This window comes from Chrysochloris asiatica, unplaced genomic scaffold (genome assembly GCF_000296735.1).
Source record: "Chrysochloris asiatica unplaced genomic scaffold, ChrAsi1.0 scaffold00165, whole genome shotgun sequence".
In the NCBI taxonomy this organism is placed as follows: domain Eukaryota; kingdom Metazoa; phylum Chordata; class Mammalia; order Afrosoricida; family Chrysochloridae; genus Chrysochloris; species Chrysochloris asiatica.
Genome location: NW_006408683.1, coordinates 6,083,160 through 6,111,120, shown reverse-complemented (window position 1 = coordinate 6,111,120; position 27,961 = coordinate 6,083,160). Strand labels below are relative to the sequence as shown.

General features: G+C 38.4%; 1 protein-coding gene across 1 annotated transcript in view; it reads right to left on the bottom strand.

Annotated features, from left to right (window-relative positions):
- The window catches only part of ADSS (adenylosuccinate synthase), a 53,519-nt gene that overhangs the window by 5,036 nt on the left and 20,522 nt on the right, over window positions 1–27,961 (bottom strand). The window contains exons 5-11 of the mRNA XM_006871276.1: window positions 18,483–18,549; window positions 18,105–18,212; window positions 16,981–17,062; window positions 12,245–12,371; window positions 10,628–10,782; window positions 9,389–9,513; window positions 8,114–8,211 (exon numbers count right to left, since the gene is read on the bottom strand). Of these exons, the coding sequence (XP_006871338.1) occupies window positions 8,114–8,211; window positions 9,389–9,513; window positions 10,628–10,782; window positions 12,245–12,371; window positions 16,981–17,062; window positions 18,105–18,212; window positions 18,483–18,549 (762 nt within the window). The remainder of the gene's footprint in view (window positions 1–8,113; window positions 8,212–9,388; window positions 9,514–10,627; window positions 10,783–12,244; window positions 12,372–16,980; window positions 17,063–18,104; window positions 18,213–18,482; window positions 18,550–27,961) is intronic.

The window sequence follows — 27,961 nt, the reverse complement described above, 5'->3', positions numbered from 1 at the left end:
TTCCCTTAGTAACTTGTTATTCTGTGTGCTTAGAGATAGTTATGATAAAGTTGTAGTGTAACTGAAAAAAAAAAAAAGATGTTGCTGCTAAAAACAAACTTCCCATTTGCAAATCAATCCCCCTACTGGAGTCAGTTTCAAGGGAATGCAACCTAAGGTAGTTGGGGCCACAGTAGTCTGGGAAAGATCATTCTTTAAAAAGGGATTCTGAAGTTGGATCATTAACCAGCTGGTAATATCTTAACCATCAGTTGCTGCCAAGTCCATTCTGACCCATGGCGACCCTATGTGTTGTCAGAGTAGAACTGTGCTCCATAGCGATTTTAACTGCTGAATTTTTGGAAGAAGGTTACCAGGCCTTTCTTCGGAGGTGCCTTTGGTATACTTGAAATTCCTCTTTCTACAGCAGAAAACTTTAACAGTTTGTACCACTCACAGACTATGGTAACATCACAGGCATTGAGAAATAAACACAATTGAATAATGAAACTAGATGGCTCTTGAGGAATTAGGAAAAGGCAATGACAGCATGAGGGTGGTTCAGCACCAGCTTCAGGCAAGGTGTGACTATCAGAGGTGATACTCTGCACGATCTGCAGGACCAAACCAAGAAGCTTCTCATGAGTTTTCCTTTCCATCAAGAACTGCAGGTTTGTGCTGCCTTGTATCATGTGTTTGAAAGGAGTTCTCATATACTTTGTTCAGTGTTACAGTTGTTTACACAAGGACAGCTAGTCTGGAATAATGTGCTCCTTGTTGACTACAAGTGGGAGTCCCACTGAGTCTTGACTCCTCATATCAACATTTCTATTTAGTGTGACTCATCACTTTCTCAGTGCTCTCAGGAACATTCTTCCATCAGCTGTCAAGGTCCTTGCCAGAAATTTGAAATCCTGTATCATGGATCATGGGAGAGAACTCCCATATCAATATGCTCTTTTTCAAGTTACTGTTCCACTACTTCCTCCCTTCCTTGACTGGCAGCATTTAGTTCCTCATATATGCTTTTCCTACTTGGACGGGTTCGTTGGTTTGGTCGCCATGAATCATCATAAAGAACATATCAAGATCAGTCATGAAATACAACGCTATCTGTGATAGGAAAATATCCATATGCCTAAAGGAAGAACAGTTAATAGCACTATTATTGAAATTTATGCACCAACTACTAAAGCCAGTGATGATGAAATTGAAGAATTCTATCAATGTCTTCATTTTAAAATTGATCAAACATGCAATCAAGATGTATTGATAATTACTGGTGATTGGAATGCAAAGGTTGGAAACAAAGAGGAAGGATCAGTGGTTGGAAAATATGGCCTTGGTGATAGAAACAATGTTAGAGATCACATGAAAAAAGCTTTGCAAGACCAATGACTTCTTCGTTGAAGATACCTTTTTCAAAGAACATAAAAGATGACTATACACATGGACCTCACCAGATGGAATACACAGAAATCAAACAGACTACATCTGTGGAAAGAGAGAGGAGAAAAGCTCCATATCATCAGCCAAAACAAGGGCAGGGGCAAAATGTGGAACAGACCATCAATTGTTCATATACAAATTCAGGGTGAAGCTGAAGAAAATGAAAACAAGTCCACAAGAGCAAAAATATGACCTTGAATATATGTCACCTGAATTTAGAACAGATTTGATGCATTAGACACTGAAGATTGAAGACCAGAAGAGTTATGGGATGATACCAATAACATCATATAGGAAGAAAGCAAAAGGCCATTAAGAAGACAAGAAAGAAAGAAAAGACCAAAATGGATGTCAGAAAAGACACTGAAACTTGCTTTCTAGTGTAGACATTCTAAAGCAAATGGAAGAAGGAGGTACAAGAGCTGAACAGAAAATTTCAAAGGTCAGTTTGAGAAGACAGAGTCAAATATAACAAAACATGCAAAGACCTGGAGGGAGCTCAAAAGGGAAGAACATGCTCAACATTTCTCAAGCTGAGTTAACTCAAGAAAAAATTCAAACCTCGACTTATGGTACTGAAAAATGCTATGGCAAAATACTGAACAATAAAGGAAGCATCAAAAGAAGATGGAAGGAGGTCAATGTTTAACCATTTTAAGAAGTAGCATATGACCAAGAGCCAATGGTACTGAAGGAAGAACAGAACAAGGAGATACTGAATGGTTTAAAGTCAGGAAAGGTATGCTCCAGGTTTGTATCTCTTTACCATACTTATTCAGTCTGTATGCTGAGCAAATAATCCAAGAAAAACTGGATTATATGAAGAAGAATGTGGCATCAGGACTGGAGGAAGACTGATGAGCAACTTGTGATACGCAAGGAAGAGGACTTGAAATATTTGTGAAAATCAAAGACTGCATGGAGCACATGATCAAGAGCCGATAATCGTGACGGAAGATGTCCAAGGTACACTGAAGTCACTGGCAAAGAACAAGGCAGCAGGAATATATGGAATACAAATTGAAATCTTTCAACAAACTGATTCAGCACTGGAGGCATTTACTTACATGTGCCAAGAAATCTGAAGGACAACTATCTGGCCAACTAACTAGAAGAGATCCATATTTGTGTCCATTCCAAAGAGAGGAAACCCAATAAAGGTGGAAATCTTCAGATAATATCGTTGATATCCCATGCAAGTAAAGTTGTATTAAAGGTAATACAGAAATGGTTCCAACCATACATTGACAAAGAACTTCCAGAAGTTCAAGCCATATTCAGAAGAGGACATGGAAGGGAGATAAAACTGCTGATATCAGATAGATCTTGGCTGAAAGCAGAGAATACCAGAAAAGTGGTTACCTGTGCTTTACTGACACGCAAAGATTTTCAACTGTGTGGATCATGACAAACTGTGGACAACACTGAAAAATGAATATTCCAGAACACTTAATTGTGCTCATGAGGAATCTGCACACAGACCAAGAGGCAGTCTTTTTTATCAGAACAAGGAAACATTGAATGGTTTAAAATTAGGAAAGGTATGCACCAGGGTTCTATTCTTTCACCATACTTATTCAATCCATATGCTGAGCAAATAGTCTGAGAAACTAGGTTGTATGAAGAAAAATGTGCATCAGGATTAGAGGAAGACTCATTAACAACCTGCAATATGCAGAGGACACAATCTTGCTTGCTGAAAGTCAAGAGGACTTAAAATACTTTCAATGAAGATGAAAGACCACAGCCTTCGGTATGTGTGGTACATCAATGTACAGAAAACAAAAATACTCACAACTAGATCAATAAGCAACATCCATATAAATGGAGGAAAGACTGAAGTTGTCAAAGACTTCATTTTGCTTGGATCTACCATCAACACTCATGAAGGCAGCAGTCAAGAAATCAAACGATGCATTGCATTAGGCAAATGTGCTACACAAGACCTCTTCAAAATGTCGAGGAGCAAAGATGTTAGCTTGAGGACTAAGGGGCACCTGACCCATGCCATGATATTTTCAATAACCTCATATGCATGTGAAAGTTGGACAATGAATAAGGAAGACCGTAGAAGAATTGATGCATTTGAGTCATGGTGTTGGAGGAAGATACTGATAGTACAATGGACTGCCAAAAGAACAAAAAGATCTATGTTGGAAGGCATACAACCAGAATGCTCCTTGGGAGCCAGGATGGCCAAGACTTCATTCATGCTTCGAACATATTGTCAGGATAATCCAAGAAAAGGATGTCATGTTTGGTAAGGTGGAGTGTCATAGAAAAAGTGGAAGACCTCCAACAAAGTGGACTGGCACTGTGGCAGAAGTGATGAGGTCAGGGGTAGCAACGACTGTGAGGACAGGGCAGTGTTTCATTCTCTCGAGTTGGGAATGACTCAATGGCACCTAACAACAACAATATGAACAATGAGTCAGAACTGACTCGACGGCACTTAACAACAACATACTCAAGGTCCATATTTTAGTTCTGGTGGACCTGCTCACCAAGGCCCTATTTTCCAACTATTGATCCTTTCTCTTTGTTTCTTTCACATTCCAATCACCAGTAGTTATCAATGCATCTTGAGTGAATGTCTCAGACTAAAGAAATTGATAGAATTCTTCAATTTCCTCATAGAGTCGGTGCATACATTTCAATAATAGTGTTATCAATAGTTTTTCCTTTTAGGCATATTGATATTATATCACAGACAGATGATCTTGAAATGTTTTTGATGGTGAATGTGATGCCATTCCTCTTTGTCCTTCTTGACATAGTAAACCACATGACTGTCCAATTTAAAATGGTCAATACTAGTCCATTTCAGTTCACTAATACCAAGATACCAATCTTTATGTGTTCCATTTATTTCTGACAACTTAAATTTTCCTAGATTCATAAATTTCACGTTCTGATAACTAATGGATGCTTGCAGCTTTTTCTTCACATTTTGAGTTGTTCCTATGAAAGTCCCAAAAGCTTTGCTTCATCCATGTTATTAAGGTAAACTCCTACTTTGAGGAGGCAGGTCCTTCTTCTATTTTGATACTTGTAACCTGAGGGGCTCAACTTCCAGTGATGTATCAGACAATGTTATATTGCTATTCATAATGCTTTCAGTGACTAATCATTTAAAAGTAGTCTGTCTCTCCTTTTTCCTCATCTGTTCTTAGTCTGGAAACTCCGTTGAAACCCATCCACCATGGGTGCCCCAGCTGGTATTTAAAATACAGGTGGCATAGCTTCCAGCAATGTACTAGCCCCACAGTGCAATAAACTGACAAACGAGTGGTGGATGGAGATAACAGAAGACCCTCAAAATAAAAGCCAGTTGGCAACACTTAACTTTCAGAAGCAAGGTGAATTATCAAGATCTACAATCATTCTTCTTGGATCAACTATCAACACTCATGGAAACAGCAGTCAAGAAATCAAACGATGTATTGCACTAGGCAAATCTGCTGCACAAGACTTTTTTAAAGTGTTGAAGAGCAAAGATGTCAGCTGGAGGACTAAAGGTACGCCTGACCCAAGCTATGGTATTTTCAATATCCTCATATGCACATGACATCTGGACAGTGAATAAGGAAGACTGTAGAAGAATTGATGCTTTTGAATTATGGTGTTGGATGAGAATGTTGAAAGTGCCATGGGCTGCCAAAAGAACCAATAGATCCGTTTTGGAAGAAGTGTAGCCAGAGTGCTCCTTGGAGGCCAAGCTGGCCAAACTTCATCTCTCATACTTCAGACATATTGTCAGGAGGGACCAGTCGCTGGAGAAGGATATCATGTTTGGTAAGGTGGAGGGTCAGAGAAAAAGAGGAAGACCCCCAACAAGATGGACTGGCCAAGTGGCAGAATCAATGGACTCAAGCGTGGCAACAGTAGTGAGGTTGGCCCAGGATCAGGCAGTGTTTTGTTCTGCTGTGAATAAGGTCACTATGGGTCAGTACCAACTCGATGGCACCTAACAACAACAACAATCAGAGTGGCAGTAAACAAGTCCGGATTGTCAAAGAGCTAAGGAGATGGTTAGTAGCAAGATGATGTTGTTAAATGCTGTCAAGTGGATTCCAACTATAGCGACCCTGCATAAGGTTTCCAAGGACTAGCTGGTGGGTTTAACTTGCCAATCTTTCAGTTAGCAGTTCAGTGATTATACTACAACGCCACACCAGCACTCCAAGACTGGCTGCCGAAAAACTTGTTGCTATCAAGTTGATGGACTCACAGTGACCCTATAACTCAGAGGAGAGCTACATCACAGGCTTTCCAGCGTTGTAATCTTTACAGAAGCGTACTTCATCGTTTTCTAGAGAAGCGACAGGTGGATTTGAACTGCTGACCTTTCAGTTAGCAGCCAAGTGTCACCAGGATTCCATAGGCAATCAATAAGGGTATTAATCTTTAAAGCAAAATAAATCAAAGATGGACTATCAGGAGGCAAAGAGTAATTGGGAGTCCTGGTGTGGTCCTGTGGGCTAATGTATCAAACTGCCAAGTCATTTGAACTGCAAGGTCGGTCATTCAAGCTCACCAGCTGCTCCTTGGAAACCCTATACAGGGTTGCTATGGGTCAGAATCAACTTGACAGCACTTAACAACAAGGGTAATTGACCCAATAATAAATAGTGAACACTTGTCTGATTTCTAGACCTAAATCAGTTGTGACATATGGAAATCAGTATCTGAGAGGTTAAATCTCCAGAAAGTACTTAATGTTTGCCAAACATACTTCCCACCCACACTATTTAACAAGAGCCCTACCTCCTCATGAGGTCAAGGTTAGTTATGCTGGCCAGGATGGTGACTTCTTTCTTTGTGGGTTCTGGCACATAAAACTCTATCCAACAAGGTGGAGTTTTAGCATACAGTTTAATGGCACTCTTGGTTTTACATTTCCACTTTGATAGTTAAAGCAGGAGTGAAATTTATAATACTAACCATCCTCTTGCAATTCTCCCTAGAAAAGAGACCCAATGGAATCCTACAGGAGATAATCTCAGACTAGGCGGGAGCACTTATTTTACAATGTAAGTAAATCCAAATATTATAGGAATTAACTATACTAATGCTATGGCACAGTGCCCAGATCACCTCTTTCAGGGCAGAGACACTTATTTTCCAGCTGCATACAAGCAGCGAATACTGCTTACTGATGACTAGTAGCTTCATCCCTCCCCAAGAACTGTCTTTGGCCAAAGGGCAAGGAACAGCCCTCATTCAGGGATTGGCTGATAGAAGATACAAAGTCTTGGTCACTTGCCTCAATTAAGGATAACTACAAAAGGTTATCCCAGGCTACAGCTCCTGGTGGCAATGGTTACACTTCATTACAACTCTTATCTATCTTCACAAGTGTTTCTGAGATAAACTATCTGGATGCAAGTTTCCCTCTCAGAGTTTGTTTCAAGGGCAACCTGACCTAAAACAGCTAACTCAGATTTAAAAAGAAACTCATAAAACTGACAAGTTTTTAGTTTTTAATATTTTAATTAAATGTCTTTGCTGCTATATTCTCTATGGTAGATCTGCTACATGTTAATAGTCCATGCTTGGATTTATTTAATAGTTGGGGAAGTAGGACTAATCATTAGGAAATAAGATATTGGAACAATATCTACCACGTCAATTAATACCTTTCTTGTATTATAGGAAAAAGAAAAACAACACATGTACACTTTTCAAGCATTTGTAGTTATCCTCAACAAGTTGTTGTTGTTGTTATGTGCCGTGGAGTCGGTTCCGACTCATAGCGACCCTGAACAGGGTTTCCGAGGCTGTAAATCTTCACGGGAGCAGGAAGCCTCATCTTTCTCCCGCAGAACGGCTGATAGTTTCGAACTGCTGACCTTGCAGCTCACAGCCCGATTCTTAATCACTACGCTACCAGAGCTCCTTAACAAGTACTAGTCAACAATTGTTGTTGTAAGTACCACTGAGTCAGTTCCAACTCATTAGACCCTGCATAGGGTTTCCAAGGAGCAGCTGGTGGGTTTGAACTGATAACCTTGTGATTAGCAGTCCACACCAGGTCATCAATATCAAGTCACAAAACCTACCAGCCTACCAAGTTTCATTACAGCCAACTTCCTTTCACTTGGGGTACTCCTAGTACTCACAGGATAAGACAAATGGACAGTCCCTACTTCTAGGCACTAGAAACTTTTATAGAAACCTGAGTAACTGAAGAAATCATATAACCATACCTAAGTCTGAAAACACACTGCCTTAAGTAGGAAGCTTCCCTACACCCATTCATTTTAGACACAGTATAAAAGGTCAGAAAAATAATTTGGTTGGCATAAGGGTTGGCTAATGTTATGAGAGCTTCATTCATTACCACTAGCAGCTGGGATCTTTTCTCTTACCTCACTTTCCCCAAGAAAGAAAGGAAGGAAGTGAAGCGTTCATGGAAATCAGGGTCAAAATAGAGATGGTGAGATTCAGGGGCAGCACAACAAGGCTCAGAGGTTTCATCTTTATTATTCTGAGTTTGAGAACTACCGTGACCTAGCACCAATGTACAGCAGAGTTAGGAAGCAAATGCTAAGACTAAGTTACTAACTTGTACTATTTATCAAGTCTTTTTTGGCTGTATGCCACAAATTATAAAGAATAACATGAAACTGCATTAATACACTGACTGTATAGTATTCTATAAATATAGTCAAAGAAAGAATACCTGGGAAATGAGGTATGACTTCACCATCTAACTTGTAAGCAATTCCAACTTTGATTTCTGTAAACATATCCAAAATGTCCAATTTGGTAAGTGCCAACCTAATTTTGGAACAAAGAGCAATGTTAAAACAGCAAACTCATTAAGGCCTTCACATTCAATATGATGAGTGATTAAGGGAAAATCCATATAAAGCAAAAGTTCCAAAGCAATTCTGAAAACAGATTAGGATTATATTTTACAGCATGCCACATATAAAACTCTAGTGGACAATATACTGGTGTTTATTCTTCATAATTTAAAAAAGGCTCAAGTGACCTACCACTATGTTACTTTCTATTAGAAATTGTAAAAGAATGTCACTAAGTAACCCACACACTTGCGGAGCGTTTTTACAACCAATCCACACCACACTCTAGTGGGAAGGCTGCCTGGAGTTAAGGATGCATTCCTAATGGCTGTGGCAACACAGCAACACTCACTGTTCAGCATGGATTGTCACAAGCGCTCACTAGATCTAGTACATTTACAAACATGCCATTCACCCCTCCTTTATTCACTCTGGTTACCAACATTCCACCCTGTGAGGCAGAAATTTTCAAAGGGGAGTAAGGAAATCACACCAAGGACCTCTTCACGACACTTCAAAATCTCCAGATAAACTGACTGGAAAACAGGGTTTTAAAGGGAAATCTGTAGAAATTAAATAAGATACTATGTTTGAGATTCTCTTCCACAAATTAATTTTTTTATCCTTTAGTTTCATTACTTGCTAAAATTTAATGTCTAATCAATACAGACATGAGTATATTTATGTGTTTGTATTAATAACGAATTTCATTAAGCATTTTCAATGTGCCAAGTAGTGTGTTATACACATGCTTTTCACTACATTTCTCACCTATTTCTCAAAACCTCTATGTAGTGGTTAATGCTGTCACCGTGATTTGAAAGATGACAGAACGGAGAACAGAAAGATTAACTGGCTTCAAGTAACGTAAGAATAATGCATGACCCTGAACTTTGAATTCAGGGAGTCAGGTATCAAATCTATGCTCGAAATCACTCATGTATATTACCCTCCCTAATTTTCTTTCCAGTCTTAGAAGTCTAGAAAGAGAAAGATAACTGCTACCTAGACCTACAATTTTAGCTCAAAAGCCAGAGTGATTATTTTTATTTATGATACTATTTCAAGTTTCTACCCCACAAAATTAAAGCCACATTCATGAATTGTCCTATTATTTCCAGAAATAAGTGTTTCTGCAGAATACTCACGCGGTGAATCCATTAATCATGTGAGCATATTTAAGTAAAACGAGGTCCAACCAGCCACATCTTCTTTTCCTTCCAGTCGTTGCACCAAACTCTCTACCCCTTGTTTGTAATAATTCTCCAATATCCTAGGAAAGAGAAATTGGGATTAGAACACCAGTGCTAACAATCTAGTTGAAATTATACTAAAGATCATAGGAAGTGGAAACCTCTTTAAGGTGTAATGGTTAAATGCTAAGCTGCTAACCAAAATGTTGGTGGTTTGAGCCCACCAGCCGCTCTGCAGGAGAAAGATGAAGCAGTCTGCTTCCATAAAGATTTACAGTCTTGGAAACCCCTAGGACAGTTATACTCTGTCCTTGAGTCAGAATCAAATCCAAGGCACACAGCAACAACAAAATCGCTTAGAAATAATTATCAGAAGCTAACTAAATGACTAAGATGTAAGTTGAAAGAATTCCACTGAATCACTGGGTTTAATATGAGGAAGACATTAATGGAATAGATCCATTTTAGGTTTCAATTTTTACCAAAAATGTTTAACATATCATGGAGGTAACGTCTACGAATTTAAATTGACATTAATGACCAACTAAGTGTTGCATACTACAAATTAAGTAGTTAAGAAGTATTTATTAAAGTAGACAAGTTAAACAATTTATTGGAACAACAACCCTGGCTTTTCCTGACTGAAAACCATAAGTCAAATTCACATATAACAGCTATTAATACAAAGTGGTTACAACTCACCTGTTAACCAAAACATTGGCAGTTTGAACCCTCCCAGTGGTATGGTGGAAAAAAAGGCCTATCAATCTTGTTTCCATAAAGATTACAGGCAAGAAAACACGATGAAGTTCAGTTCTATTGTGTAACACATGGAGCTGCCATGAACTGGAATCGATCCAATGACAGTAGGTTTGGTTTTGGCTTTTGTTTATTACAACGCCCTTTGGAACAGAATTAAGGCTGAAAACAATGTTCAAAGATCTAATAAACTACAGTCTCTATACAATCTAATTTTCCCATCTAGGAATTGCCTATTCCCTGACTTGTACCATTCTTATTAAGGCTGTTATTTCATTGCCTCTTTTAATCTGGAATCATTATTATATGATTTGAAGAAAATGTTGATCTGACCAATCTTAGGAAGGAAGGAATATGGAAAGGCACAGGACACAAGAATTCATTTTAAATAAGCTTTGCTACATTTGAATTAGAGTTACTGTGAAACAAACTTACATTATCTTGCTCTGTAGGAAAGGCACCAATACCAACTCTAGTTGTGTAAGCTTTCAGAACTCCATACACTTCTCCCACATTTTGAGGGGGCATACCCAAACCAGTACAAACGCCTCCAACAGTACAATTTGAAGAGGTTACAAAAGGGTAAGTCCCTAAAAACAGAAACAAATATTAAAATATAAACACATACACACACACAATTTTTAAACGGAAGTACTATTAAAATTCTGCATCTGAGTATATTCTAGGTATTTGAAAGACTTGAACATAATTGTAACCATAATCTCAAAACTCAGTTTCACTCTCTTTGTCTATAAAGAGAGAAAAACATGTGTGTATGTGTTCCAACTCATAATAACCCTGTATAAGGCTACCGAGGAGCAGCTGGTGGGTTTAAACCACCGACCTTGCAGTCAAGCGCATTCTTCTGCAGTGCCACACCAGGACTCCATATATATAAAAATAAAACTGAAGTGCTTATATTGGAGAAACTCCTAGAATGTATGTACAATTATGGATTTTGCTCTCTATGATTCTCAACTGATAAACAATTTAATGCTAAAACCCTAGTGTTTATTTCACACAGAATTATCATCTGTGTATTTTAATTTATAACAAATTTATCTGAATTCAGTATTTAACGTGCATCAGCCCTCTGGAATGACAGCAATACACTGAGAATTTTGTGATAGTTTAATACTTGTCCAGTCTTCAGTGTCTACCCAAGGAACAATTTCAAAATTATACATTAAAATGTACTTTCCTTTGCCCACCAAAGATTCCCTTCACAGTTACCTAGTCACTCTGCTAATTAGGCCCTTTCTTTCCAGATTGGATAGGCATACTGTGATATCCTATGTATCTACTGAGGAGTCCTGGTGTGGCACTATGGGTTAAAGTGCTGGACTGCAAAGCTGGTTTGAACTTCAAGGTCAGTGGTTCAAGATCACCAGCTGCTCCTAGGAAACCCTATGTAGTGTCGTTATGGGTCGGAACCAACTCGATGGCACTTAACAACAACAACAACATATATCTACTATGAATTTATTTTCTTTAATTGGTTTCCTGGGGTCAAAAACCAATGAAATGCGTATCACAGTTGTCTTGACAGATCACATTTAGATAGAATGGTCAGGAAACCAATAGGGAAGCAGTTTGAAGAAGTTAAGCATTAAACCTGTAAAGAAGAAGGAAAAACTCAGGCTCTATCCAGAGAGTCTCACACCCCGGAAGTTGATATCAGGGTATACAGGCTTTCATAAATCTCAGAATATGAATGTTTAACATAAATGTATATTAATTCCTGAGATGAAAATAAAAGGATTGAATTAAAATGGAATCCTTCCATAGGAGGTGAGGACTGGAACCAAACCATGAACTAAATACGGAAAATCACAATTTTCAGAACCCCAAACCTACTAAGGCCAAATGAAAAATTTTCTAAAAACTACAATACATGTAATTATGCTTTCCGCAATATTCTTTAAAAACAGACGGGCTTACGATAAACTCCCACCATTCCTGAATATATAAACTAAGAGCTACATTAATTTTACAGGTATCTCAAGTACTTAAGGTTTCAGTCAAGTCCCCCACATGACAGAGGTCACTTACCAAAATCAATATCAAGCAGTGCAGCATTTGCACCTTCCACCAAAATTTTCTTTGGTGGTCCATGGAGGGCCTCATAAAGGAAATAAACTCCATCTTTCACCATTGGTTTAATTCTTTCCATATAACCCTATACATCAAGACAAAAACCAGATTTTAATGCATACTAATAAATTTAGGATAAGCACTGGACTGTTATCCACAAGGTTCTATACTAACTTCACAGCAAATAAATAACCAAGTACTTAAATTTTACAAAACAGGTTTCAAACAAAAAGTGACTATACTATACTGCACTTTTAAATTTTGAGGAATTTGAAAAGTTGCATTTGTTACTCAGGTGGCCATGAAATTTGAAAAATTGCATCAAAATGATTCTGAAAAAGTAGTGAGAGTCACAAGCTACATGGCCAGATATGCAAATACTCAACAAATAATTGCTAAATATTGTTTCCCTTTTGCATTTAATTATAACAAAATATCTCATTGGTATTATTTGTAGATACTGTCTACAAATAATTGGTATTTGTAGATATTATGAGTCAGAACGGACTCCAGGGCACTTTACAACAACAAATCCTGCTTTAAACGTTAGCTTTATAAAGTTTTTTCAAAATTATTTTAGTATCACTTAATTTTATAATTCAGCTAAAATGAATAAACAAGACCATCTCACAATGTCTATAGTATACTTGCAATAAACATCTAGTTTTACTTATACTTAACTACGGAAATTCCAGGATTGACTTATTAATCTCAAGTATGTTGTTTGTTCTAAGTGCCGTCAAGTCCCTTCCAACTCATAGCAACCCCGTATAAGTTTTCCGATGAGCTGCTAGAGGATTTGAATCATCAACCTTTCGGTTAGCAGTCCAGTGCTTATCCTACAGGGCCACACCAGGACTCCTCAAATATATTCATTGACTAATAAAGCCATAGCTTCACATTTGCCTCCAGTTTCCAATCTTTTACTTATTCCTTTTATTATGCCTGAAACGACTACGTTGTTGTTAAGTACTAAGGAGTCCGGTCCGACTCATAGCGACCCTGCACAGCGTTTCCGAGGCTGTAAATCTTTACGGGAGCAGAATGCCTCATCTTTCTCCAGCGGAACCACTGGTAGTTTTGATGAAATGACTATACCTCTCATGAAATCCCTTAAGTTGTTGTTAAGTGTCATCAAATCAGTTTCAACTCATAGTGACATTGTACAGGGTTTCCAAGGAGTAGCTGGTGGGTTTGAACTGCTGACCCTGTGGTTAGCAGTCTAGCGCTTATGCTACAGCTCCACACTCACACTTTAGCATATAAATATTTCCAAGTTGCTGAAAATAACTTTAAAGTATTTGCTGAATGACAGAATGCAAGGGAGGGAGTTTGGAGGGCATCTATTTTAAGGAACAATTAACACACTGAAGTCCAAATACCTAACATTTAGAATGTTCTTCAAAGGTCATTTTGTTAGGAATTTGGTAAGTGGATAGACCTGAGTCTGGAATGCCATAAGAGGTTTGTAGACTCTTCCTAAGTTCTGGAATTGGATGTTGATATTTATAGAACACTAGGAATAACAATCAGATATGCAAAATAGGCAGAAGCAGCTTGAAATTCACCAAAAAGTTTGGGTAAATAGAAGGGAGGGGAGAATGACAGACTTGACTACTACCATTCTTAAATAGGCCGGTTAACTTTTTTTTTTTAATTCAAGTGTTTATTGTGAATTGAGTGATAGTTTACATGGGAGAACACTGGTTTTACACTCATCATTTCATTAAAATGATTACAATCTCCTCTTTACATCATCATTCAACAGTATTTGCTTCTATTCCCTCTGTTTTGTTGTGGGGTTTTTTTGTGTGTCGGGGGGAAGTGGGGGAATGTAAACAAAAACACTCAGGAATATATAATCATTTAAAAAGCTAAGAGGACATTCTGCAAGCTTGCCTCCTGGCTGCAAGCTGTCTACACAGCCTTTCTTTTTCCATGAGTCCAGAGTCCTCAGCTGCTCAATCTCTCCATGTCCCCATCTCTGCCTCCATCTCTGGTGTCATTGCTTCTCTGGATAGGGTCCCACATTCCACTAGTGCTTTTTGGGACCTTGATGGTCCTAGAGTCCTTTGTTTCTGGAATGTAAGATTAACTTACTCCCCCATTTTTGTTACAAAATTTCTACCTTCACAGTTGTAATAGTAACAATTGGTCATGATAACAATTACTCACTACTGAATCATAAGAATCTTATCCACATCTCCTTTCACCAAACCCATCTAGATACGATGAAAACTATTCAGTGGGGATCCTACCTTCCTGTGCACACTCAAACTAAACTCCCTCTTGAAAACTTGTAAGCCAGTCATTTTGTGCCTTTCTTGCCCATAAATTTTAGGTAGCCAATGTCTAAGTTGCCCATCCCTATCAACCCATATACAGAGGGGATAGGATTGATACTTGATGTGAAGACTCCTTCCCTCTCAGTTGGTGTTTTGAGCTACTACATCCATAAGTGTAAGTCAAGTTCATCTAATTGTAGCAATTTACACTTGTTTCCTTCATCAAAAATTGTTTATTTATCTTCCTCTAGTCGAGTTCTGATCATGAAGTCATCAAGGCTATGTCAAATGCATACTATCTATAAGTTTGGGTGTTCTTGTGCATCTCCCCTCACTTCCTATCAGCTGGGTGCTTCCCTCTTAGCTCTAGTCCTCCATGGCTATGTCCTTGTCCATGGGCTCAGGAGTCCTCACGTCTCACCACACTTTGGACCAATCAGCCTTTCCTCTTCTCGCTCTCATCTCCAGGTTGACAGGAGTCTATGCGACTTGGTCGAACCCAGCCCATATCTTTATTATTGTCTTTCTCCTGCTTCCACTCACCAGCAAACCAACGCAGTTGCCAGCAAGCTTACATGCCTGCTCATGTATTTTGTGAGTTTCAGTGAGAATGTCCCACCTCAGAAGGTTCTGGATGAGGTTCAGGGTATCACCTCAGGTCCTATACACAACAAAGGTTCCGCAAGAGGCCTATTTCACTGGGCAAGTTCTACAATCCCTTTTAGGTATTCCAATCAGTTATAGGCTGAGGACGGGCTTACAAGCATTCTGTAATTATGTTTCTCAATACTCCTTTCTATCCCAGTCAAGTGTCTATTTTACAATAGTAGGCAAGGGAAACCAATATTCACAAGACAGTCAAGCATCTTAGTATTATTTCCTCTCTTCAGACTATGCTTCGATCCCTGTATCACAGAGTTCTGTTGTTCCAAAGTTGAGCATGTATCACTGTTTATCTCTGTCCCATTTAGTCTATGCAAATCTGCCTTAGTGTTTCCCTATATACCTTGTTCTTGGCAGGTTAACTTTAAGGTCACCTGTTTGTCACCCTTTTACTGGTGTATCTTGCAAATTTTATACAAATCTCTTCTTTGTTTCTCTATTCAAAATTACTCAGCGTTGTCTCATTATCTTCAGGATGAAAGGTAAACTCTCTTACACTGCATATGAGACCTTTGATCTGATCTTCTATACATTTAACTTTATTATTAGTCCTGTTCCTTACTCCACACCAGATACTTTAGCCATATTATGTGATATTATTCAAATATGCCATGCTCTTTTTCTCACCTACACGCTTTTAGATTTAATAATGGACAAACAATCCCTTTTACCAACCTGTTGTTGTTGTTAAGTGCCATCGAGTCGGTTCCGACCCATAGCGACCCTGTACAGGGTTTCCGAGGGTGTAAATCTTTACAGGAGTAGAAAGCCTCATCTTTCTCCCGCGGAGCGGCTGGTAGTTTCGAACCACTGACCTTAAGGTTCGCAGCCTGATTCGTAACCACTACGCTACCAACCTGTTCTTACTTATAATTTCCATCATGTATCTGTTATTAGCAACAGCAGAGGGGGTAGCAGAATAGAGGTGGTGGCATGGAGGAACAGAGCAGCTGTGAACTTCTAGCCCCAAGGATGGACTAAAACCGAGTGTCTATGGGTAGGAGGCTGCCTTTCAGAATGTGCCGTTGGACAGTCACAGACTGGCTAAAGGAACTTTGTAACATTTATTAGGGAAGTGCACAGGGTACAACTCAGGATCAGAAACAACTCAGGATATAGCAGTTCTCTAGTCAGGCACGCCTCTTCTCTGCATTACTACAGGCATGCCACATGGCTGAGAGGCCGAAGACAAGAGTGAATTGTTCTTAACTGGAGAACTGCTGTGTCCTGAGTTTTTTAAATCCTGAATTGTACTCTGTTTACTCTCCTCAGAAATCCCATAATCCTGAGTATTGTTTTGAGTTCTGTGTGATCACTGCAAGGGATTATCGGACCTAAATGTTAGACAGAGAATGCTATGGGAGGGATGAATGGTGTCAGAATAGGGTAAGAAGATTGTAGAGTGGAGGCATGTCTGACCTCTGCTTTATAGTAATTGCCCTTGGGCTGATTTGGAGTTTGATTCTCCTTCCCCACTGTGAAGTCAGAGGAAGTCACATGGAACCCACAGTTTTTGTACTACCTGCTTTTCAATCTTGTATTTTCAGTTCCTAACATAAAGTCTTGGGTGAAAGATGACGCTCTGTGTTCCCAGAAAGATGTACAATCTTGGAAAGCCTACACAGAGTCGCTATGAGTTGTAACCTACTCAGTTGCATTTAACAACAACAATAACAATAATGTCTGAATGAATGGGAGACCTAGAAGCAAATTTGGTAAAAAAGTGCTTAAAAGGACATGCATTACCTTGAGTTTTTGTAATTCACCTTCAATGTCTATTTCCAAAGTGGGGTATATAGATTTGTATTGATTAGCCAGAACTTTGAACCTGAGAAGTAATTCAGAAAATCAAGACATGAATAATTTTGCTTAAAATGATCACTTGGAAAAAAATCATTGGGTTCAAATGACTTCTGCAGATGATAAATGGTCTTAATAACATGTTAATCCTTAAACTGAAATTACTTTCTGAGAAATGAAATCAGAATCAAAATTTAATGATTGAGATAAACCACCTGAAAAATGATAAATCCACATTTTTTTTTTTTACTTAACTTTGAAAATACTAACAATATAATTATAATTAAGGTGATAAGTATGAGTGAAATGTGATTCTAACTAAAAAGACGAAAATCTGAACTGCAGACAAACAAACAGCTAACTGAAAGATGGACATATCAGAATACAGCTTTCAGACCACTTGGTATAAAATGCAGCAAAGTAACTCCTCCTCATTATGTCACCATATGGCTTTCTGGTGATCACTAGGTTTCCTATGGAGACTTTTCCATAGGAATAAATCCAGTACCTGAAGTGAATTATTTCTGGGTGGATGGACATATGGGAAGTCTCTGGATATGAAAATCTAAGATCAACATATTAGAAAATGGTAACTCCATGGAAATACTGTGCCACACCCCAAGGACAACATCTCTGCTGTGCGCTGCCAGGACAACTCCGACTCACAGCGACCCTGTATGAGGTTTCTTAATTTACAGCCTCATCTTTCTCCCACACCGATATTCAAACTGCTGGCCTTGCGGTTAGCAGTCAGTCCAACATGTAACTCACTACACCACCAGGACTCCCTGGCAACATCTCAAGTTCTTAGCAAACCATTACAAATTCTAATCCTGTAATATAATTCCAGCTTTGTCTTCTTGGAGTACTGCTATTATAGCACCATCATTTATCATGAAGTGAATCTGAAATTAAGGACCAATTAGATATAATGTAACTTTAATAATTCAGACAAAAGAAAAAAGCCAAATACCATTAGTTACCTAAAATACTGATTTTTCCAACTGTACACGGTTTTAAAATTCTGAAAATCTATTATCCATTTCCATTTTGAAATACAAGTTAGTTACCTCTCAGAGAAGCCATCAAAATCAGAGACAAGATCACACATCCTAAGTCCACTTCGAGCAGCTTTGGAAGAATATACTGGACCAATGCCCTTTTTTGTGGTACCCAAACTTAAAAACAAATCAAAACAAATATTAAGACTGATAAGAAAGATGCAGTTTTTATAGTAACATCATCAAAGAATGAAGTGATATATTACTAGTTTGTGTTTATGCTACATCCACTAAAGAGGTTTTGCATTTATTAAAAGCAATTCTATTAAATTTCTCTGAGACCTAAAAAGGATACTCTAATATTTTTTCTTTTAAATGTACGGCCTCAAATTTAAAAGTAAGTCTAGATATGCTTAATCCTTACAAAATTAAAAAGAAAAGGCATACTTTTTTCCTGCTTGTTCTTGTCTTTGTTGTTCCTGGATACCATCAGCTGCTTGATGAAAATCAAATACTAAAGGGGAAAAGGAGAGAGTTAAGTTTATTGTTGAAACAAAGTGAAAGAGGAAAGCAAAATACAATGCATTTTAAATTACTGAAGTTATAAATCCTTTCAGTTTCATTCATGAAATGAATATATTTTTTTAAAGTGACAAAATACTGAGAAAGGTTATAATGCCAATGAATATTAAATAATGAAAATACGTCCAACTTATTTTAAGGAGGAATCATGAAGAACATCTTAACCCTAAAATTCTATAGATTCACAAAGATAACCACTTCCCTTCAGTTTTTGAATTCTAGAAATCTAGGGTTCGTTTTACTACTTCCTCCTTCTTCACTAGTCCTAAGCAACCATCATCTCTCACTAACATGGTAGCTTCTTTCCAGTCTTGGATCCCTCTAATCCAAACTCTTTAATTCAATGTAGCCAAATCACAAATATGATGACACTACATCCCTGGCCTTAAATGTGATGTCACCACTCCCATGTCCTTAAAACATGACTTTCCACTGTTTAAAAGAAAAAGATAAAACTCTGTAATATGGCTTCCCTTTCTATCATACATCATACTCTGCAACCCTTTCAGCTTCTAGACACATTAGCTTTCTTTCAATTTCTTGGTTACAATGCATATGCTGTTCCTTCTGCCTGGAATATGCCTCTTCCTGTGCATGCATACAAACACACATTCATTTATCTCCTTGCTCCTAGCAAGACTCCATGAGTACTAAGACCATGTCAGTTTCACTCACTAGTTTATTTCCTGTGCCCACAGCAATTACAAGTTCTCAAATATTTACTGACTACATAGTCTACACTCTGTGACACAGGGGGGTGCCCTGAGTCAAAACTGACTCGATGACAAGTGATTGGTTGGTTGGTTATGTAACACACAGAACCAGAAAATTTGGTATTTTTTGTTTGTTTTTAACACCTTTACAGAATATAATTTATGTACCACAAAATTCAGTTCTTTAAAGTGTACAATTCAATGGTTTTTAGCATATTTAACCCTGCTTTCTTTTTATTAATAATATTATTGCTTCCAAGTAAGATGAAATGCATAAATGTTAAACAAGATAGCTAATATATGCTCCTTAATCTAAACCAAAACTATTTTGAAGTGTTGAAGACTATGACTTTACTTTTTCTCCATAAAGCACACCCTGTAAATGTGTACACCCACATAACATGCATAGCATCCATAGAAGATTAATAAATGAGTTGGTTGCTCAGTTTGCAAAAAAACAGTATAACATGCACATAATTTGCATAAATAAAAATATGACACTGTAATTAAAGACGTCAAAATTAGAAAGGTTCAATAAAACATGGTATTAAAACTACCCTCTGATTAACCTGAGTCTCCTAAAGCTTTGTAAACTGTTTTTGTTAAGTGCCAACAAGTTGTTTCCGACTCATACTGACTGTATATAGGGGTTTCTGAGGAGAAGCTCATGGATTTGAACTGCTCATCTTGCAGCTAACAATCTAGTGCTTACTCTACAGCGTCATAATAAGACTGCTAAAACTTTGTAAGTACTCTTCCCCAATGTTACAACACTACTGAAACTTTGTCAGGGCAAGTTTAATAGTCATAGCTTTATATGATCCACAGACTTCACTAGTGGTTTTACTATGGGAATTTTACATGCATTAATTAGTTACACTACAGAAAGTAAAAGTTTATTGGCTAATTTAATACTAGTCTGTGAATTAGGATTTGTCTTAAGTGTCACAGAACTAAGTAGCAATGACATCCTTAATAAAATGAAAAAAGGCAAAATGTACACCAATAAACATAGACAAAAATGTTCAAAACAATATTATTTGTGATAGTTGAACATGGAAGTAACTCATATTTCTCTCAATGGTAGAACAGACAAACAAATTATGGTGTATCTACACACAGGAATACAGACGAAAAATAAATTCATTTAACACTGGCATTAACAGTGGATGGAAGACAGATACAGAAGAGAATATAATGTATGATGTATGATTTCATATAAAATTCAAAAACAGACCAATCTAATCTATGGCAAGAGAAGTAAGAACAGGAGCTAACTTTGGTGAAAGAGGAATGCATAATGACTAGAAAAGGTCATCAGTCTGCCTTTCCAGGGCACTATTTTTAATTACATGGGCAAATTATGTGTGCAATTTTTCTTTACACTGATACACTATGTGGTTTGTTTTTTTTTAATGTTTACTTTTGCTAACACATGAATCCTAGACTTCGGTCAATAAGTAGCTTTCATACTTACAGAGGTTAATTTATTATTGTGTTCTTCTTTCGGTGCCCAGTCAATAGTTTTCCTTAGCTACTTTTGAGGAACCAGAATCATTATTTCTTAGGAGCTTTTTCCCTTGAACCTTAATTTTGTAAATCAATTATGAGAAGACTGAGAACCTAGCCATTTCTTTTCAACAACAATAAGAAGCACATGCATTTATGTATTTGGGTTTTTTCTATTTTCAAAGACGTTATTGTGGCAAACCACAATAAATGGTTCATGGAAATCAGGTGGAATATACTTTTTCAGAAAATAATTCTGTGCCTTGTCACAGAACTGATCTGTTCTTAAAGGTTTTCCTATGACCCAGGAAGCTTGTTAATGTTTTTGTCAGGCGCCATCAATCAGTTCTGATTTCCAGCAACTCTATGCACAACAAAATGAAACACTGCTCAATCCTCACAATTTTTGTTACACTTACGCCCACTTCTGCTGCCACTGTGCCAATCCATCTGGTTGGGGTCCTCCTTCTTCTTTTTCACTGTCCATCTACTTTACCAAGCATAACGTCCTTTTGTGGGTTCGAAATGCCAACCATGTAGTTCAAATCAACTTTCAGGTCTAGTGCTTATCTTACAGTGCCACACCAGGATGGAAAATTATATACCACGTTGTTGTCAGGTGCCATCAAGTTGGTTTCGATTCATAGTGACCTTATGCACAACAGAATGAAACACTGCCTGCTACTGCACTTACCACACAATCGTTGTCACACTTGAGTCCACTGCTGCTGTCCCTGTGCCTCACTTTACCAAGCACGATGTCTTTCTCCAGTGGCTGGACCCTCCTGATACTATCTCTGAAGTATGACAGATGAAGTCTGGCCTGTTTGGCTTCTAAGAAGCATTCTGGTTGTACTTCCTCCAACACAGATTTGTTTGTTCTTCTGGAAGTTCATGGTACTTCTCCAACACCACAACTTAAATGTATCAATTTTCTGCAGTCTTCCATATTCATTGCCTCACATTTATAGGTGGTGGTGGTGGTTATGTGCCATGGAGTCAGTTCCGACCCATAGCGACCCTGTACAGGGTTTCCAAGGCTGTAAACCTTTACAGAAGCAGAAAGCCTCATCTTTCTCCTGCAGAACAGCTGGTAGTTTCGAACTGCTGACCTTGCGGTTCGCAGCCCGATTTATAATCACTATACTACCAGAGCTCCAACATTTATAAGAGGCTACTGAAAATACCATGGCATGGGTCAGGCACACCTTAGTCCTCAAACTGATATCCCTGCTCTTGAACACCTTAAAGAGATCTTGTGCAGCATGTTTACCTAATGCAATGTGTTTGATATCTTGATGCTGCTTCCAGGAGTGGTGGTGGTGAATCCAAGCAAAATGAAGTCTTTGACAACTTCAATCTTTTCTCTATTTATCATGTTAAGCGAATAGTGAGGATTTTTGTTTTCTTTACATTGAGGTGCAATCCATACTGAAGGCTGTGATCTTTGATCTTCATCAGTAAGTATTTTAAGTCCTCTTCACTTTCAGCAAGCCAAGTTGTATTACTTACAAATCACAGGTTAATGGGTCTTCTTCCAATCCTGATGCCACATTCTTCTTCAAATAATCCAGTTTCTAAGATTGAATTAAATATGGTGAAAAAATACAATCCTTGTGCACACTTTCCTGATTTTAAACCATTCAGTGTACCCTTGTTCTGATCAAACTGTTCCTTGGTGTACATACAGGTTCCACATGAGCACAAGTAAGTGTTCCAGAAGACTCATTCTCCGTAATGTATGTTCACAGCTTGTCATGATCCACACAATTGAAAGCCTTTGCATATTTAAAAAAAAAAGTAGAGGTAAACATCTTTCTAGTATTATCTTCTTTCAGCCAAAATCTATTGGACATCAGCAATGTTACCTCTTGTTTCACGTCCTAGTCTGAATCCGGCTTGAACCTCTGGCAGTTTCCTGTCAATATACTGCTGCAACCATTTTAAATGACCTTTAGCAAAATTTTACTAGCATGTAGATACTAGTGATATTGTCCAATAATTTCCACATTAATTTAGGAATGGACACAAATAAGGGTTTTTTTCCAATCAGTTGGCCAGGTAGCTGACTTTCAAATTTCTTGGCATAGATGAGTATCTTCAGTGCTGCTAAAGTTTGTTGTAAGATTTCTATTTATATTCTGTCTTGTTCTTTCCCACAGCCTTCAGTGCACTTTGGACTTCTTCTTTCAGTATCACTTGTTTTTGAGCATATACTACCTCTTGAAATGGTTGAACATTGAACAGTGACGCTGTATTACTTCCATCTTCTTTTGATGCTTTCTGCATGATTCAGTATTTTGCCCATAAAATCTTTCAGTACTGTAAGTTGAGGCTTGAATTTTTCCCTCAGTTCTTTCAGCTTGAGAAATGCTGAGTGTGTTCATCCGCTATGGGTTTCTCGCTTCAGGTTTTTGCAAATTGATTGTTAATCTTAAACACTGTTGTTGTTTTTAAGTGGTATCCAGCAGGTTCAGGCTAACAGAGATGCTATATAGGGTTTCCAAGGAGCATCTTGTAGGTTGGCAGTCCAGTGTTTATTCTAGAGCACCACAACAGGATCCCTATTTTTTTTTTATTTTAACATTAAGTACTAATTATTAGTAGTAATATTAAGAAAGCTCCATAGTAGTTATGAATCAGGCTACAAACCTCAGGGTCAGCAGTTCGAAACTACCAGCTGTCCCACTGGAGAAAGATGAGGTTTTCTGCTTCCGTAAAGATTTACAGCCTAAGAAACCCTGTACAGGGTTCACTATGAGTCGGAACCGACTCCACGGCACATAACAACAACAGCATTCATATTGGAATCCTGGAGTGATATTGTAGGATAAGCACTGGAGTCTTAACTGCAAGATCGGGTGTTCAAACCTACCACCTGCTCCTTTAAGACGCTATACAGGCTCACTATAAGTGGGAACCAACTTGAGGGCAATTAGCAACAGGAACAGCAAAAGCAAGTATTTATATATATCAAAGTAGATGTCAAGATAAGGAATATTACCATGAATATAGAGGGATATTTTCATAATGACAAATGGACTGATTCATAAAAAATATAATTTCAAACACGCATACACCTAGCAGAGCTTCAAAAGACAAGGCAAATTTGACAGACTGGAAAAACAACAAAGTTAAAAAAACAAAACAAAACAAAATCTAAATATCCCTATACCTACTAAGAAAACAGAGGAGTCCTGGTATGGCACTGTAGGATAATCACTGGACTGCTAACCACAGGTGAGCAGTTCAAACCCACCAGCTGCTTCTTGGAAACCCAATACAGTGTCGATATAAGCTTAAGTGACTTAATGGCATGTAACAACAATTAAGAAAATGGGTAACTAAACATTTCTAACAAAGATTCTTTCAAACATTTAAGATAGAAATAATACCAATACATACTCTTTCATAAAGTAGAAAAACACTTCCAGACAAGGCACTACAACTAAAGAAAATGAAGACCACTATCTCCTAGGATAAAAAGAGTAATTCATCTAGACCAAGTGAAGTAGGGCACCTGAGTGTATATGAAACAAACATAAAATCCTTTCCCTCATAGACTCAACATTATTAAGTCCCCTTACTGATGGAGGGAACGAATGAATGCTTCTTATAGACTTCGTAATAACATACATTTTTAAAGAGTACAGATTATTACACACATTATTTGCTGTTAGGTGCCATCGAGTTGGTTCTGACTTGTAGTAACCCTATGCAATGAATATCAGGCAGAATGAAATACTGTCTGATACAGCACGATCCTCAAACTGTTGCTACGTAGGATCCACTGATCCAGCTCCATTTTTGCTCCCAAGGAGCATTTGGGATGAACTTCTTCCAAGACAGATTTGTTTATTTTTCTGGCCCATGGTACTTTCATTATTCTTTTTTTTTAAACTGTTTGTGAATTATGCGATAGTTTACATGGGAAAACATTAGCTGTACATTCAACCTGTCGTATACCATTACATTGCCATGGTTACAATCCCCTCCATGCATCATCAACCTACCAAAGAGTACACCTCATAAGTCTGCCGCCTGATCATTAGCACACAGCCCCTCTCCCTCTCTGGGTCTGGAGTTCCCAGCCATTCCCTCTCTCTATGTCATCCCTCTCTCCATGTCATCGTCTCTACCTCTAGCTCTGGCGTCACTGTTTCTCTGGGTAGGGTCTCACACTCCACTATTCTCCCTTGATGGTCCCAGGGACCTCCGCTCCTAGAGTGCAAAGTCAACCACTTCCCTCCTTTTGCTACAAAACGTCTACCTTTACATTTCCAACCCTCACTGTCAGTCCTGATAGTAATTATTCACTATCGTACCAAATGAATGCTATCCCCATCTCCTTTCATAAGTCCCACCCAGACAGACTGCTTACTACTCAGTGGAGATTCTACCTTCCTGCATGTTCTCTGGATCTCAGGTCCCTCTTGAAAGCTTGTAAGCCAGTCACTTCTTGCCTTTGTAGCACCCCCATTTTGGGTAGCCAATGTCCAAGTTGCTCATCCCTGTCTACCCTGTGTATCAAGGGGTGGGAATGATCATTGCTGTAAAGATTTGTTCCCTCTTTTGAGCTACTGTAGCCATAGGTGTTGGTCAAGTTCATCAAATTGTATCAGATTACTCTTTTTTTCCTCTTCTTTCTTCTTCTAGTTGAGCTTTGATCATCCAGCCACTGGAGCCAGGTCAAGTGGGTATTATCTGAAGTGTGGGTGTTCTTGTGCATATGCCCTCGCTTCTTATCAGCTGGACACTTCACTCTCCACTCTAATCCTCAGTGGCTATGTCACTGACTCTGGGCCCAAGAGTCCCCAGGTCTTGTCAAACGCTGGCCAACCAGGTCTCCACCGGGGTTCACAGGAGTCTATTGAATGTGATTGGACTTAGCTCACAGCTTCATTGCTGTTTTTCCCTCACTTCCCCTTATTGGTGACCAGTGTGGTCACCAGTCAGAGCACATGTCTGCTCGTGTATTCCCACTGAGTCTTAGTCTTGGAAGGGGGACTTTCATTATTCTTTGCTAACACCATAATTCAAATGCACCAATTATTCTCAGGTTTTCCTTATTCATCTTCCAATTTTCACAAGCATATGAAGCAACTAAAAATATGGCATGGTTCAGGCACACTATGGTCCTCAAAGTGACACCTTTGTTCTTTAACACTTTAGAGCAGATATGCCCAATGCAAGACTTCATTTGATTTTATGACTGCTGCTTCCACTGAGTGTTGATTGTGGCTCTGAGTAAAACAAAATCCTTCACAATTTAAATCTTTTATATATGTTTATCTTATTATTAGTCCAGTCGTAAGGTTTTTTTTTGTTTTCTTTACATTGAGTTGTAATCTATACTACTCTTCATCAGTAAGTGCTTCAAGTCTGTCTCTTTCAGCAAAGTTGTATCATCAGCATATCACGCTATGAGTCTTCCTCCAATCCTGATGCCATGTTCTTCATATAGTCCAGCTTCTCAGATTATTTGTTCAGCATAGAGACGGAAAAAGTATAGTGAAAGGATACAACCCTGAAGCACAATCCATCTGACAGCAGCAATTACATACTATTGTTATTAAGTGCCGTTGAGTCGGTTCCGACTCATGGTGACCTTGTAGAGGGTTTTCAATAAATGGCTGGTGAGTTTCACCCACTGACCTTGTGGTTTAAACCTACCTTGGGGTCCAGTGCTTATCCTATAATGCCACACCAGGACATATTACTACTAACATGCAAATTTTAGTTGTACTTATCCTGCCTGGGTTCAGCTCTTTTCTACCAGAATACTTTTCGATAAGGATGTGTTTATGGAAAAGGAAAACTCTTTAATAATATAAACCAAAAGAAAACAAAACCCCTTGCCATCAAGTAGATTCCAACACATAGCAATCCAATAAGAGAGTTCAGAGGCAATAAATCTTTATGAAGCAGACAGACTCATCTTTCTCCCCCGGAGCAGTTGGTGGGTTTGGACCACTTATCTTGAGGAGTTCAACACCTACCCAAGAGTGCCACCAGGGCTTTGCACTTTAACAATACAGTGAAATTAATTTATATTTGTTATGGTTTCTACAACAGTAATTTCTGTTACTCAGCTAGTCCTATGGTCCCTTTTTGCTTTTTACAATCTAGTTATATAACTTGCTTAATGCACTGTGTTGTACTGAACAATACAAACTGTCAGTGACAGATGCAAAGTATTTGTAACAAAGAGTGGAGAGCCCAGCCAAGAACCTAGTTATATCTTTATATCCTATGTCACTATATTTTTTCCAACTGACATTATTAACATTAGTATATATCTACAGAGTCAAACTAACAATCTAATTAGTACATTGAGATTGTTGTTGTTAGGTGCCATCGAGTTGGTACCAACTCACAGCGACGCTATACACAACAGAAGGAAACACTGCCCAGTCCTGGGGCAACCTCACAATTGTTGCCACGCTTGAGCCCACTGATGCTGCCACTTTGCGAATCCATCTCAATGTGGGTCCTTCCTCTCTTTCTCTGACCCTCTATCTTACCAAACATGATGTCCTTCTCCAGGGACTAGTCCCTCCTGACAATATGTCTGAAGTATGAGAGATGAAGTTTGGTCATCCTGGCCTCCAAGGAGGACTTTGGCTGCACTTCTTCCAACACAGATCTGTTTGTTCTTTTGATAGCCCATGGCACTTTCAGTATTCTCCTCCAACACCACCATAACTCAAAAGCATCAATTCTTCTACGGTCTTCCTTATTCACTGTCCAGCTTTCACATGCACATGAGGTTACTGAAAATACCATGACTTGGGTCAGGCGCATCTTAGTCCTCCAGCTGACATCTTTGCTTTTCAACATTTTAAAAAAGTCTTCTGCAGCAGATTTACCTAATGCAATACACGTCATTTGATATCTTGACTGCTACTTCCATGAATGTTGATGGTTGATCCAAGAAGAATGAAGTCCTTGACAACTTCAATCTGGCACAGCTTCCAGAATCATAGCAACTCATAGTCACCACAGTACAACAAACTGACAAACGAGTTGTGGACATTGAGATTATGTTACTGAAAATGGTTGTTGTTGTTATGTGTCGTGGAGTCGGTTCCGACTCATAGCAACCCTGCATAGAGTTTCCTA